Source organism: Sphaeramia orbicularis, chromosome 16 (assembly GCF_902148855.1).
Source record: "Sphaeramia orbicularis chromosome 16, fSphaOr1.1, whole genome shotgun sequence".
Lineage (NCBI taxonomy): Eukaryota > Metazoa > Chordata > Actinopteri > Kurtiformes > Apogonidae > Sphaeramia > Sphaeramia orbicularis.
In genome coordinates, this window is record NC_043972.1 from 24,942,875 (window position 1) to 24,955,656 (window position 12,782).

A 12,782-nucleotide genomic window follows, 5' to 3' on the forward strand; every position below is an offset into this window, starting at 1 on the left:
AAATGAAATTAAAAGAGACAACTCTCTTGTGGTGCATAGTGCAATTTTAAAGAAAAAAATGTAAATCTATATACAGAATAAAAGCAAGCATGTCAACCAACCAAGAAATGGTAGAGATAAATATATTTACCTTGGCCCTGGCTGAACACTGAGGATATATATTAAATGTATATCCTTATTTGAGGTATTGTCACAAAAATGTGTTCAGTACCCGTATTGCACATGGGTAAAACATGCTGCTAAATCTGGAGGTGTGGGTCTGGATGGATCTGCTTGACAGCAAAAATACAAATAATTGATTGTTTTAAATAGATAAGATAAGATAAGATAAGATAAGATAAGATAAGATATTATTGATCCCACTGTGGGGAAATGGCAATATAGCGAAATACCAAAAACAAAGCGCAGAGAGACAAGCAGAAACATTCAAGAGTAAAACATGAAATATAAAAGGTCAAGGTTTATTTATATAACACACTTAAAAACAGATACTACTGTCCCAAAATGCTGTACATAATCATGAAACAGAATAAGAGTAAAAGACAATAAATAGAATAAAACAATACAGACACATAGTCCATGCATTAAAAATATTAAAACAATAAGTATAAATACTAAAGGCAATAATTTAAAACTCTAAGATAATTCAAATGTCCATCTCAGGTCTTATTAAAAGCCAGTGCAAAAAAGTGAGTTTTAAGCAGTGATTTAAAACTCTCAACAGAGGTAACAGCTCTAATGTTCAGGGGCGAGAGTTCCAAAGTCTAAAAGCCCTGTCCCCTCTGGTCTTCAGTCTAGACCTGGAACAATCCAGAAATGTGGTGAGTGCAAAGTTAGCATTTCGGTTAAATACGAAAGAATCTGAAATCCAATCCAACTTTGTTTGTAAAGCACTTTAAAACAACCACAGTGGACCGAAGTGCTATACAGAAAAATAAATAAAAACCAAAATAACAGAGTAAAATACAAGAATAGATTAAAAGACATAGAACAACTGTAAAAATAAAACTAAGAATTAAAAAAAAAATAAAAAATCTGAATCATCTGAAATCTGAAAATCATATCTGAAATCAAGAATAAAAGAGAATCTGTTATGTGTATTATTTATTATGTGAATAAATACATCATTTACATATTTGCAGTATAGTTGTACATGTTGGTATTGATGTGATATGGGGTGATTTACTGTAAGCTTTTGTATTTTCTGAATAAATACATGTAGTCAATAAGGGGTTAACCACTTCCAACCCGTCTTGAACCCTATGCTTCAGTGTTTGTCTTTTAAGGTTTGAAATGTTAGCTATAATGAGTCAGTAGAGATTAAAAAAACATCACCAATTCTGCACAAAATATTCCGTGCCCCCTGAACTAAGCCCAAGTGTTATTTTCTAATTTACTGTGAAATGTCAAACACCCGTACCTCTCAGCCAGTTTGTCAGACAGCACCTATAATTCAGGACCTTCTGAAGGACTTTTTTTTTTTTTTTTTTTTGTTCTTACATCGCTGTAACGTGTGTGTATCACCGCCCCTCCTTTCTCTGCAGTACATGCCTGCTGCAGCCGCTGCTCCTATGCAAGGAACCTACATTCCCCAGTACACTGCAGTGCCTGCGTCTGCCATCACAGTGGAAGTAAGGACACGCAGAACTTGTTGTTTATCGTGGTTATTACACATAGCTTTTACTTTGTCCACAGCAGCCTACAGAGGGCTTTACGGGGCACATTTAAAAGCTTTATCGCATAGGGCTGAAAGCATTTTTGGCCACATCTGTGCCTCTGCTGTTAAAATACAAACCAATTGTGAAATGTATAACAATGACTTTGACTTAATTCCACTATATATAATTCTCTATTGTTTCTCCCTATTATTAGTTTTTAATGGCTATGGCATTGTGAAATGAAAACTAAAAGTGCATTTAGTGGTTGTCACTTATATTATCACCCCTGAGGAAATTTGTTTTGGCCTTAATTATGTCATATTATGTATTCAGTGTAGCAGAGGGAGAGATGAATTTTAGAGTAAGTGTTGGCTCTAATAAAGTGAATATTTGGCTTTGGCAGTGGTCTATTTGGGGAATTTTAGACAAAATAATATGTATTTTACTGGTGCTACAGCTGCAACTATTAGTCTACTTTTTTTTTTTTTTTTTTTTTGAGTGTTTTTTTAATGATTTTTTTTTTTTTCCCAGACAAAATCGATCTTGTCTCCACTTCTTAAATGTGAATATTTTTCTTTCTGTGGCAGTAAACTGAACATCTTTGGGCTGCAGACCAAACATGACATTTGAGGGTGTCACGTTGTATCATGACATTTTCATTAAAATGTTTGCCTTTTTTATTGAGCAGTTGGCAGATAAATTAATTGAGGAAATAATCAACAGAAAAAAAATCATTTCCTTCAGCCCAAACTGCTGCTTGAGACAAAAACTATGTTCACACTGCATTCAAAAGTGACTAAATGGGATGTTTTTGTTCATATGTGATCATATGTGAGATCCAAACAGTTAAGCAGCACAACTTATATGTCTGATCAGTTCAGTTCTGATCTGATCCACCGCTATTTCAGGTCTGAAATCAGATACAGATCTGATCTTTTGCAGTTCAACTTCTGTCTGAACAGTGAGATCCCAACTCACATGACTATAGACTGAAATTTATGGCAACTTTGGACAGAAGAAAATTAAATACTACCGCATACGTTATATACACAAGTACTGGAACATATGAATTCAGGTGTGTCATTACTACAAGCGGTGGGCCGGGCTACAAAAGGATAATGACCAATGCCATAGTGCACAGGTGTCAAACATGCGGCCCAGGGGCCAAAACCAGCCCACCAAAGTTTCCAATCCGGCCCACGGGATGAATTTGCAAAATGCAAGTTAGGGCATCAAACTCAAAAATAATATCATAATAACCTATAAATCATGACAACACCAAATTTTTCTCTGATTCAGTGCCAAAAACATTAAATTATGAAAATATTTACATGAAGAAACTATCCTTTAACAATAAAATGTGAATAACTTGAACAAATATGAACAACCTGAAATGTCCATAGAAAATTAAGTGCAATTTTAACAATATTCTGCCTGTTACTGAATGTTTTTTGCCTTTTTTAGATCTGATCTGTAATGCATATGTATAGTTGAAGCATAATATTGATAAAATTGTTCTTATATTTCATAACAAATTTCATTTTTTTTTAGGTTATTCACGTCCTTTTTGTTTGGATAGTTTGTAAATATAAATATTGGCATAATTGAATGTTATTTTTTGTACTAAAACAATTTGGAGTTGTCATTATTTATTGGCTATCATGCTATTATTGTACTGGTCCGGCCCACTTCAGATTAAATTGGACTGAATGTGGCCCCCGGAAGAAAATGAGTTTGACACCCCTGCCATAGTGTAATATTATAAAGAGATAAATATCTTTGTTATTGTAGGAACAATCCCCCCCCCTCCCCCCAGGACCGATAAGTCTTGAATTGAATTGAATCTTTCTCTAAGAATTTGAAGCATTTTCTTCACCTTGTCCTCTACACTTACAAATGCTTTCCTAGTAAAATAAGATAAGCTAAATTAAGATATGTCTTTATTAGTCCCACAAGGGGAAATTCCAGATTTACAGCAGCAAAGGACAAAAGCACAGGAGCTAAAGAAGTGCAAAATCAAAAATAAAGACAAATCAAAAAAAGCTATATATACTATTTACTAGGGATATCCCTATGTCTGATAGGGCTTTTTTGCCAAAAACCGATATGCCGATATTGTCCAACGCTTAATTTCCAATTCCGATATCTACCGATACTGCTGCCGATATATGTGGGATATTAAACTAATTTTAGGTAACATCACATATCTCCTGTCATGGAATTAACACATCATGCTTAATTTTATTGTGATGCCACATTGGATGCATTCTCAAATACAACAAGGCTTTCAAAATGTAAACACTGTCTGTGCAAAGAATACATACTTCAACTTAAGTTGTGGAAAATATGCCATATTTACTTATTTTCTCTCCCTCCCTCCATGAGTCTATTACAGTGTGGCAACTCTACTGTACAATTTTGAAAACTGCACATTTCTTTCAGCTACAAACAATGCTTCATTTACGCGTCGGTAAATGCCAGCGAAATCAAGGCATTATTTTATCGGTTTTAATGATAGGCAAAAAAACCGATAACGATATTCACCGATATTACATTTTTATGCCAATATCGGGCCGATAATATCGGTGGGCCGATATTATCGGACATCCCTACCATTTACAGCTGTGCACATGCTGATCATGCCACAGGTTGGATGGGGATATGGTTTATTGTACTGTTAATTGCACAGTTTATTGCACAGAATTATTTGGAGCAGTTTCTGTTGTGGAGCCTAACTGATAATTAATTATGACCATGCTCTGTCCACTAATCCTATCACAATATTGAACTAATTCAGGTAAAATGCAGTTTCTTAGCATTTCATGGTCATCAGATATGACTCATTTAGACGTTCAGAAACTCTGTAGTGAACATGGAAACACCGTCATGAAACAGATGGTATATAGTCTTGTTTTTACATTCAATTAGAGAAAATAAATCACTTTTGCTTCATTTTTCTCTGTTTTAATCGTATAACCTTGGAATTTACTCTGAACTTTTATGAACATCTACATGCTCAGTCAACTTAACCCATAAAGACCCAAACATCCACTGACGTCCAAAAGCATCTACTGATCTAAACTGTTTAATACCTGTTGATCCACTAATCCTATCTATACATGTAAATAATTGGTGTAAAATGCAGTTTTTCATGGTCATCAGACATGACCCTTTTGGATGTTCAGAGGCTTTGTAGTGAACATGGAAACACCGTCATCTTCTACAACATTAATTCACCAGTAAAACCCATGGAGTTGGATCAGTGACAGTGGATGGACACACTAGGATTATGTTCAATTTGATAGATTTTGCTGAAAAAGTCACTTTTTCTCCAGTTTTCTCTGTTTCTGATATAATACCCTTTGAATTTACTCTAAGCTTTTCTGAACATCTATAGGATCAGTAAATGAAATATAGAAAAAATACCTGATTTTCACTGAAGAAACACAAAATAAACAGGATAATATTACAATAAACAATGATAAATCATTTAAGAAAGGGGTAATATAGAGAAAAAATAATTTGCAAACTGCCACAAAAGTAGCACTGGGTCTTTATGGGTTAATATATTAAAAAAACCCTAATTTTCACTGAAAAATGCAGAGTATAAAATAATAAATAGATATAAACTTCGGTTAGATGAATAAATAGTCCTGGGTCTTTGAGCATTAAAAGCAGTTATGGAATGGACATTGTTTAGTTGCACTACACACACACTCAATGTGTTTTCAGTGTGTATTAGTATTTTTACAAAAGGAGAAGAAAAATCTGATATTAACCAAATTCTGGGGAAAAAAGTGAATCACTGAACAAAAAATTGAGTTTTGAGCCATAAATCTGAATCGACCTGCAGTGTGAATGTACGAGTCCTTCGGCTAAGGTTGAAAGGATGAACCTAAACGTGTTCATGGTTGAAAATATTCCTCGTTTTTCTCACTTGTAACGTTCTTTTGTTAATGTTGAACACAGGTCAAAGTTTAATGGAGAGAAGGTGAGGAATGGACTATGACAGTTCTGTTGTACAAGTATAAGACGCTGATTGTTGTTTACAAAGATCCATAACAAGATTAGAATAAACTTCGGGATAGTGTGAAGCAAATGTAACTGTATATATTATACACCTTCTCTGTGTTTGTTGGGTTTGTGTTTGTGTGTGTATGTTAAGTGGAAAAATCAGTAAAAAATAAATCAATGAATAAATGTTCCTTGTGTTTACGTTGTCAGGGCGTGGTGACAGAAGCATCTCCACAGACAGCCCCCTCCTCACAGGACGGCAGTGGGCAGCAGCCTTTATCAGTGGACAACACAGCAGATCATGCCACAGCCTATTCTTACCAGCAGACTAAGTGAGCGCAGTGACTTCATATCACATATTTAATCACATCATTTCTTGTTTGTTATTGCTGTTTATTTTTACTCCTGTTTGACACTGACAAGTTCTTTTAAAATATTACATTAGCAGTTCTTTACAACAAAGTTAGTAAGGGTGAGTGTTTTACCTCGCTGACACACTGGAAAAAATCCAAATCTGACCAAGTATATTTTTCTCATTTCTAGTCAAATTATCTCATCACACTTAAAATAAGACATAATCACCTAAAGAGTAACTTTTCAGTGAGATATAAGAACTTATTTTTAGACAATAGATCTGGAAAATCGTATTTCAAGAAATCTCACCAAGATAATTTTCACTTGTTCCACTGGCAGATTTTTTTTGTTTAATTCCAGACTTTTTTTTTTTTTTTGCTTAATTCAAGCAAAAAAAATCTCCCAATGGAACAAGTGAAAATTATCTTGGTAAGATTGCTTGAAATAAGATTTTCAATGTCTATTGTCAAAAAATAAGTTCTTATATCTCACTAAAAAGTTACTCTTCAGGTGATTCTGTCTTATTTTTAACCCTGTAAAGCCTGAACCCTTAAATCATTGAAAAGAAAATTCCAGTTCTTTGAAACTGGAGCCTTTATTGGTCTGTGAATGAAAATGTTTTTCAAATATCAATTTCCATGTATGAGTTTCAGTTTTGTATCATATTTGATACATCTGGTCTCAATGCTCAAATATTATTATTTTGGAACAAACAAAAACATAATATAACACAAACATGTCTAGCAAATTGATAATTCCTTTTCAAAATGACAGTCTTGTAGTGTCACTGGAAAGGCCTCTGGTGAACGAATTCCTCCCCCTGGTGGATTATCTGTGTATTGCATGTATCTAATTGTATACATCAGGATTTTCAAGAAAAAAAAAAATCACACTGATCATGTAGACGGCTTCAAACTCATGTATCAATATAATACGTTTAGCATTATAGGGTTAAGTGTGATGAGATATTTTGACTAGAAATGGGAAAAATACACTTGGTAAGATTTAGATTTTTCCAGTGCATGTTTGGACTATGTCTGCAGTCTTCCTCAGAGCATCATCTGACATGTGAGCATGTGTCTTTTTTATCAGGTGACTGGCCTGACAGATGTGTCAGAATCTGTCAGGCCGGTCACGCCCCCCGCCATCTGATAGTTTCAGGAGGATGGAGTCCCGGGTGTGCGAAAGAGTGTAGACCCCTTGTCCCGGTTCATGGAATCGTTGGCCCTCTTCCTGACCTCAATGGCCTCTTTTATCCACCTCTTGTAGTTGTTGGTCTCCGATGTTAAATTTTTTCCCTTGTCCCAGTCCATAATACAGTCGCGGAAAAAATTATTAGACCACCTATGTTTTCTTCAACTTCTTGTTCATTTTAATGTACAACTAAAGGTACATTTGTTTGGACAAATATAACAATAACAACAAAAATAGCTCATAAGAGTTTCATTTCAGAGCTGATATCTATGCATTTTCCATGTTTTCTTGATAATAACCAAAATCACTTCAGTTCTTACATCAATATCTATGGCATTGTACTGACAAAAACAGTGCTTTTAGGCATTCCATGTTTTCTTTTCTGTCTGTTTTAGTCACATGATACACACAGGAGTTAGTACTTAATTGCATAATCTTTGTTTTTGATGACTTTTGATGGTCTAATAATTTTTTTCCGCAACTGCATTGTAGTTCCTCTTGCAGTGGTCTGTGATGGCTCATTTTTTCTTTCTTCTAGATCGCCTTTTTCTTTTAATGTTCTTGTCAGTCGTCCTGCTGTCTTTTTTTCACAGCGTCATCTGATCACATGTCAGACGGCGCTTTGAGGAAGACTGCAGATGTAGTCAAAACACGTCACTAAGGTTAAACACTCAACCTTACTAACTTTGTCGCACAGAAGAACTGCTAATCTAATATAAGAAAATGACAAAATGAACATAAAGTTATTTTCAAGTTCCACTGTATTTACTTTAGCACTGTTTTTCAAAAGTTGATATTAGTCGAAATATATTGAAGGCGTTTGCTTATTTTTCTGTGCCATTTCATTTACATGCAGCGAAGGTATTCTGATAATTTATTATTTTTGGCAAGTAATGTGATTTGAGAAATGTCCCAGTTTCTGCTTTCACACGTAGATTCTGCTGAGGAAAGCCTGTGTACTTTTTCTTATTGTCTCTTTACTAGGTCTTTAAATGTGTTGAGAATAACACAGTTGGAGGAGTGGCTTAAAGTCTCCCTAGTTACAATCTTGACATTTATTAGGACACAGTTTGCTGAGTTAGTGATTCTAAAGTGAAATATATCTTCCTAAATCAGTCTACATACAGTATAATTAGCAACAGAAGACTACAGTGTATATTTGCATAGACATGTTTTTTGTTTTTGTGTTTTGTTTTTTCATTCTGTGGTTGCTGACATGCAGCATCTTCTACTTTAAAGCACTCGTTTCCCATTTTTATCTTTCTCCTGTTGTTTGTTTGTTTGTTTGTGTTCTTCCTCTGGCTCACAGATACCCTGCTGTGGGTTTGAGAATGTTGCTCCAGCTCCGAACACTAAAACACTGTCCAGTTTTCTCAGTTACCTTTTTGTTCACTGACTTATTTTCTGTCTTTTTTTTTTTTTTTTTTTTTTATAGATAACAAGATGGGTAAGAATCATTGCTGCATTGCCCTTAGAAGGACTGCACTGCACTGGAGATGGAGAGAATCAAAACGAAACCCGGACAAAAAAAAAAAAAATGGTGACACGGATAACACTGAGCGGAGAATGCTTCAACTGTGCACAAATAAAAGACCAAAACGAAGAAAAAATCTATTATATTTCTTACCCGAGGGAACCAAGAAAAAGACAGAGGAAAAAGAATGATGTTTTGCTGAACTTTTAGGACAATGAAATCAAACGCAGTCTGCAACTTTGGGTTTATTATTTCTCACCATGAGACTGGACTTTGCCTCCAAGAGAAGACTGAAATCTAAACTCAACAACACGCTGTACAGAAAAGAAAAAAGAACATTTGAATGTGCAGGTAGATTTTCAGACTTTTTTTATTAAAAAAATAAGGAAGGAAGCAGAGTCTAGAAAAAAAAAACAGGTTGTCTTCCTTTCATATTAAGCTATATTATTTTCATTCTTTTTATTATTTGAGTAGTTTTCTAGAATGTCAATGTTTTCGTAAATCTTTATTGCCTTAATTTTCTCAAACATTGGGAAAAAAAAGTTTCCATTGTGTTGAATTATGAAAAAAGACAAAGTTTGAATGATTTGAGAGGTTCTTGGAGATTCAAGAGCCGTGGAGATGAAATCTACAAAGCTATCTGTACAGGTTAAAAAAAAAAAAGGTTGTGTTTGTATGAAGATGACTTTTAAATTATGTGGTGCAGTGCAGCTGATGTTGGTTGGTAGGAAAAAAAAACTCTAATGCGACTTATGGGAAGTCCACTGCTTCTTAAAAAAAATGCAGTTTATTCATAGGATGAACATTTTGTTCCTTCATGCAATTTTTGTTTTTTAAAATTTTTTTCATTCAATCGACTGTTTTATTTCTTTGTTTTTTGCTTGCAGTATTTTTACCTTCAAAAGTTTTTGCTTTGCCTGCTTCGTGTGTCTCAATGCAAAAAGTAAAAAAAAAAAAAAAAAAAAAAAAAAAGGAACATTTCTGACTTAAACAAAAAGCAGAAAGAAATGCTAGGATTTTTAAATGTGCAAAAAGCAATAGTTTTAGTAAAACTGTTGACAGTTTCTTGAGTCTTTCTTAACTGTTGAACAACCGCAGCCTACAGGTGGCATATTTTATACCAAAGATGAAGAAACTAGGTATTGAAGAGATCTTCCTTAAGTTGCTTTTCCTTTATTTTTTCACCTCTGTGACTGAGATTTTTGTTTGTTTTTTTTTTCTTCTCATGCTGTTGTGCGAGGTAATTTTATCTGTGAGTGGGAACTTGCAGTAGGTCTTTAAAGGGGCTGAAGCCCGAACAAATACACAAATGCCTCAACCGGAAGAGTGTGCTCTGAGATGTTTTGTTTTGTCATGCAATTTAACGTGGCGATGATCTGACGTGGCGTTGTAACACCTGTCCAGAGACCAGACATCCTGTGGTGTGGAGATAGTGGAAAAGGTAAGTATATTACTGACAATAAATTGGGTTTCTTTATTTTATCGTAGAGGCTGAAATGCATAACCTCCTGAGAACCAGCAATGCATTTTCTTGTCCTCTGTAGGGGACAAAATTTTCACCGTTTTACTTCAAAAAGGCTGTCCATGGCAAAGGACATTCCAGTAAAAAATAAATAAATAAATAAAAATAATTTCAAAAATGTATCTGAAAAATGTGTTGCATTATGCTGATTCCAATCAAGACAATTGTTTAATGTAAAAAAGCCAAAACTTTCATTTTCCTGGGTCTCAGGAGGATATTATTGCTGTTTACTCTTAGGATTGTACACACCTGAATACACCGTCTTTAGGCTGCACTGACCATCCCTAAATATTCATTTTAAACAGTTATTTGTCACTATGATAAAACTAGATTTCATTATTCTGAAAACCACACTTTCAGGCCAACAAGCCATTCAAATGTGAGCAGGGAGTTCATCTCTGCGAGAGGAAAGGGCATTTCTGTTCAACTAAATCATTTCAGCTTATGTGCATTCTCCTGAGAACACAAGGAGGACTTTTTTTTTTGTTTGTTTTCTTGAAATTTTCTTCTGTTGTATTTTTTATTTTTTGTGTGTGTGAGCTGCTAAATACTTTTAAGTACCGGGGAGTGAGGTAGTTATGAGTCGGGTGGGGTGTGTAAGAGGTGCACCTAAAAAGTCAGAGTGTGTTAAATAATAAAAAATAAAAAAATAAATTGTATGATTGGATGTGAAAGAAGAGGCTTGTTTCCGCTCTCAGCCATTGAACTCAATCGAACGCTGAAACGGCTCTCTTCTATTTCTAATAAGCAGAATTGAAAATGAGCAAATGTGTTTGCATTTGTAAAAATATTAAGAACAAAACTCCTTCTGGGCTGCATCCTCTAAACCCCACCCACCTGCTTACCCTTCACCAATGACAGGAAGCTAACGGAGACAGAGGGGTCGACCTGAAACTAGAAAAATCATGGTGAACCAAAACCGAGCAGAAAACAAACATCTATTGGAAAATAAATTATTGTAAGGAAAGAGAGAGAGTAAAACATCAAAACAAAACAACAAAAAAAAAAATAAGTGAGAACAAAAGTTGTATTTATGAGATCTTTTTTGTACAGGTGTGTAAAAGAAGATGCAACAGAAATACTTTGATGATGCTATTTTTTTATTTGCTTGGTCACATGCCTCCCATGTCTTTCAAATTGTGATTCTGAGAGTGTCTGTAGAACCAGTGGATATTGCTGTAGTTTCAAATGTCTCTTTTTTCTTTTTGTTTTCTTTTTAGACAAATCTTTCAATAAAAAAATGTTTCAAACAGTGGGCACTCTGCACTGTATGTTCTGCAGGTACGATACAACACCACTAGAGGGCACCGCCGTCAAAGTAACAGAGCTGAGGCTGGAAGCAGGAGTTGGATGTTTATTTTATTTTAGGTGGAGCTGCTTTTGTTCGTGTGTGGTTTGATCAAGTTACCAGGAATTTTAATGTTGACAGACCAGACTAAACAGGTGTGAAGATACAAACAAGATTAATTGACCGTAATAACCCACCAGTGATTGAAGCGCCAGGAGTTAAATTACAAAAAATAACACACTGAGTGTTTTTAGTTGATTGTATTTATTACAGAGCAAGAAATATACAATATCAAAGCCATAACAACACATATGAACCATGCACAGTTCTCTTCAGTGCAGAAAAACAACTATTACTATTTATTCAAGCAGGAATTTATTGTGGTGTTCCCATAAAACAAGTTATTCTTTAAAAGATTTTGAATGTTTTATACAGAGAAAACTCACTCATTTAACCGTTTCATGCATAGTGGTCTTTACAGTGGACAGTTATTCTACAGCTGTTCTCTTGTATATTCATGGGTTTTGTTGTTTTAGTTCCATATCAGCCGACACAGTGGACACTTATGCATCATCTCATATACTGACATTCATACCATTCCTGTAACTTTGCTGTTCTAGATAAACCTGATCTGCACTGACATGTTTGAGTGGAAACCAATTTCTAATTGTTAATAGACTGTAATGAACAGGTTTTTTTTGGGGTTTTTTTTTTTTTTTAAGTAAAAAGGCTTTTTTTTTTGCATATTATCTCCATGGAGTGAATAATAATTACACTGAACAAAAATATAAATGCACGACTTTTGTTTTTGCTCCCATTTTCATGAGCTGAACTGAAAGATCTAAAACTTTTTCTGTGTACACGCAAGGTTTATTTCTCTCAAATATTGTTCACAAATCTGTCTAAATTTGTGTTAGTGAACACTTCTCCTTTACTGAGATAATCCATCCACCTCACAGGTGTGGCATATCAAGATGCTGATTAGACAGCATGATTTTTGCACAGGTGTGCCTTAGGCTGGCCACAATAAAAGGCCACTCCAAAATGTGCAGTTTTATCACACAGCACAATACCACAGATGTCACAAGTTTTGAGGGAATATGCAATTGGCATGCTGACTTCAGGAATCTCCACCAGAGCTTTTGCCTGTGAATTGAATGTTCATTTCTCTACCATAAGCCATCTCCAAAGCTGTTTCAGAGAATTCATGAAGAAGACTGTGCGAGGAAAATGGTGGTCACACCAAATACTGACTGGTTTTCTGACCCCCCTGGACCA

The 12,782-nt window shown here is 34.8% G+C and overlaps 1 protein-coding gene across 5 annotated transcripts in view; it reads left to right on the forward strand.

The window, feature by feature from the left end:
- LOC115435711 (RNA-binding motif, single-stranded-interacting protein 3) overlaps positions 1 to 11,468 on the forward strand; it is a 238,765-nt gene extending 227,297 nt beyond the window's left edge. For 4 of the 5 annotated variants that reach the window (XM_030158306.1, XM_030158309.1, XM_030158307.1 and 1 more), the window contains 3 exons: positions 1,545 to 1,631; positions 5,883 to 6,004; positions 8,656 to 11,468. In XM_030158306.1, coding sequence (XP_030014166.1) covers positions 1,545 to 1,631; positions 5,883 to 6,004; positions 8,656 to 8,659 — 213 coding nt within the window. In that variant the 3' untranslated portion in view covers positions 8,660 to 11,468. Of the gene's footprint in view, positions 1 to 1,544; positions 1,632 to 5,882; positions 6,009 to 8,655 lie in introns of those variants that run through there. The other variant, XM_030158311.1, reaches the window with a different exon arrangement.
- Positions 11,469 to 12,782: the final 1,314 nt, after the last annotated feature.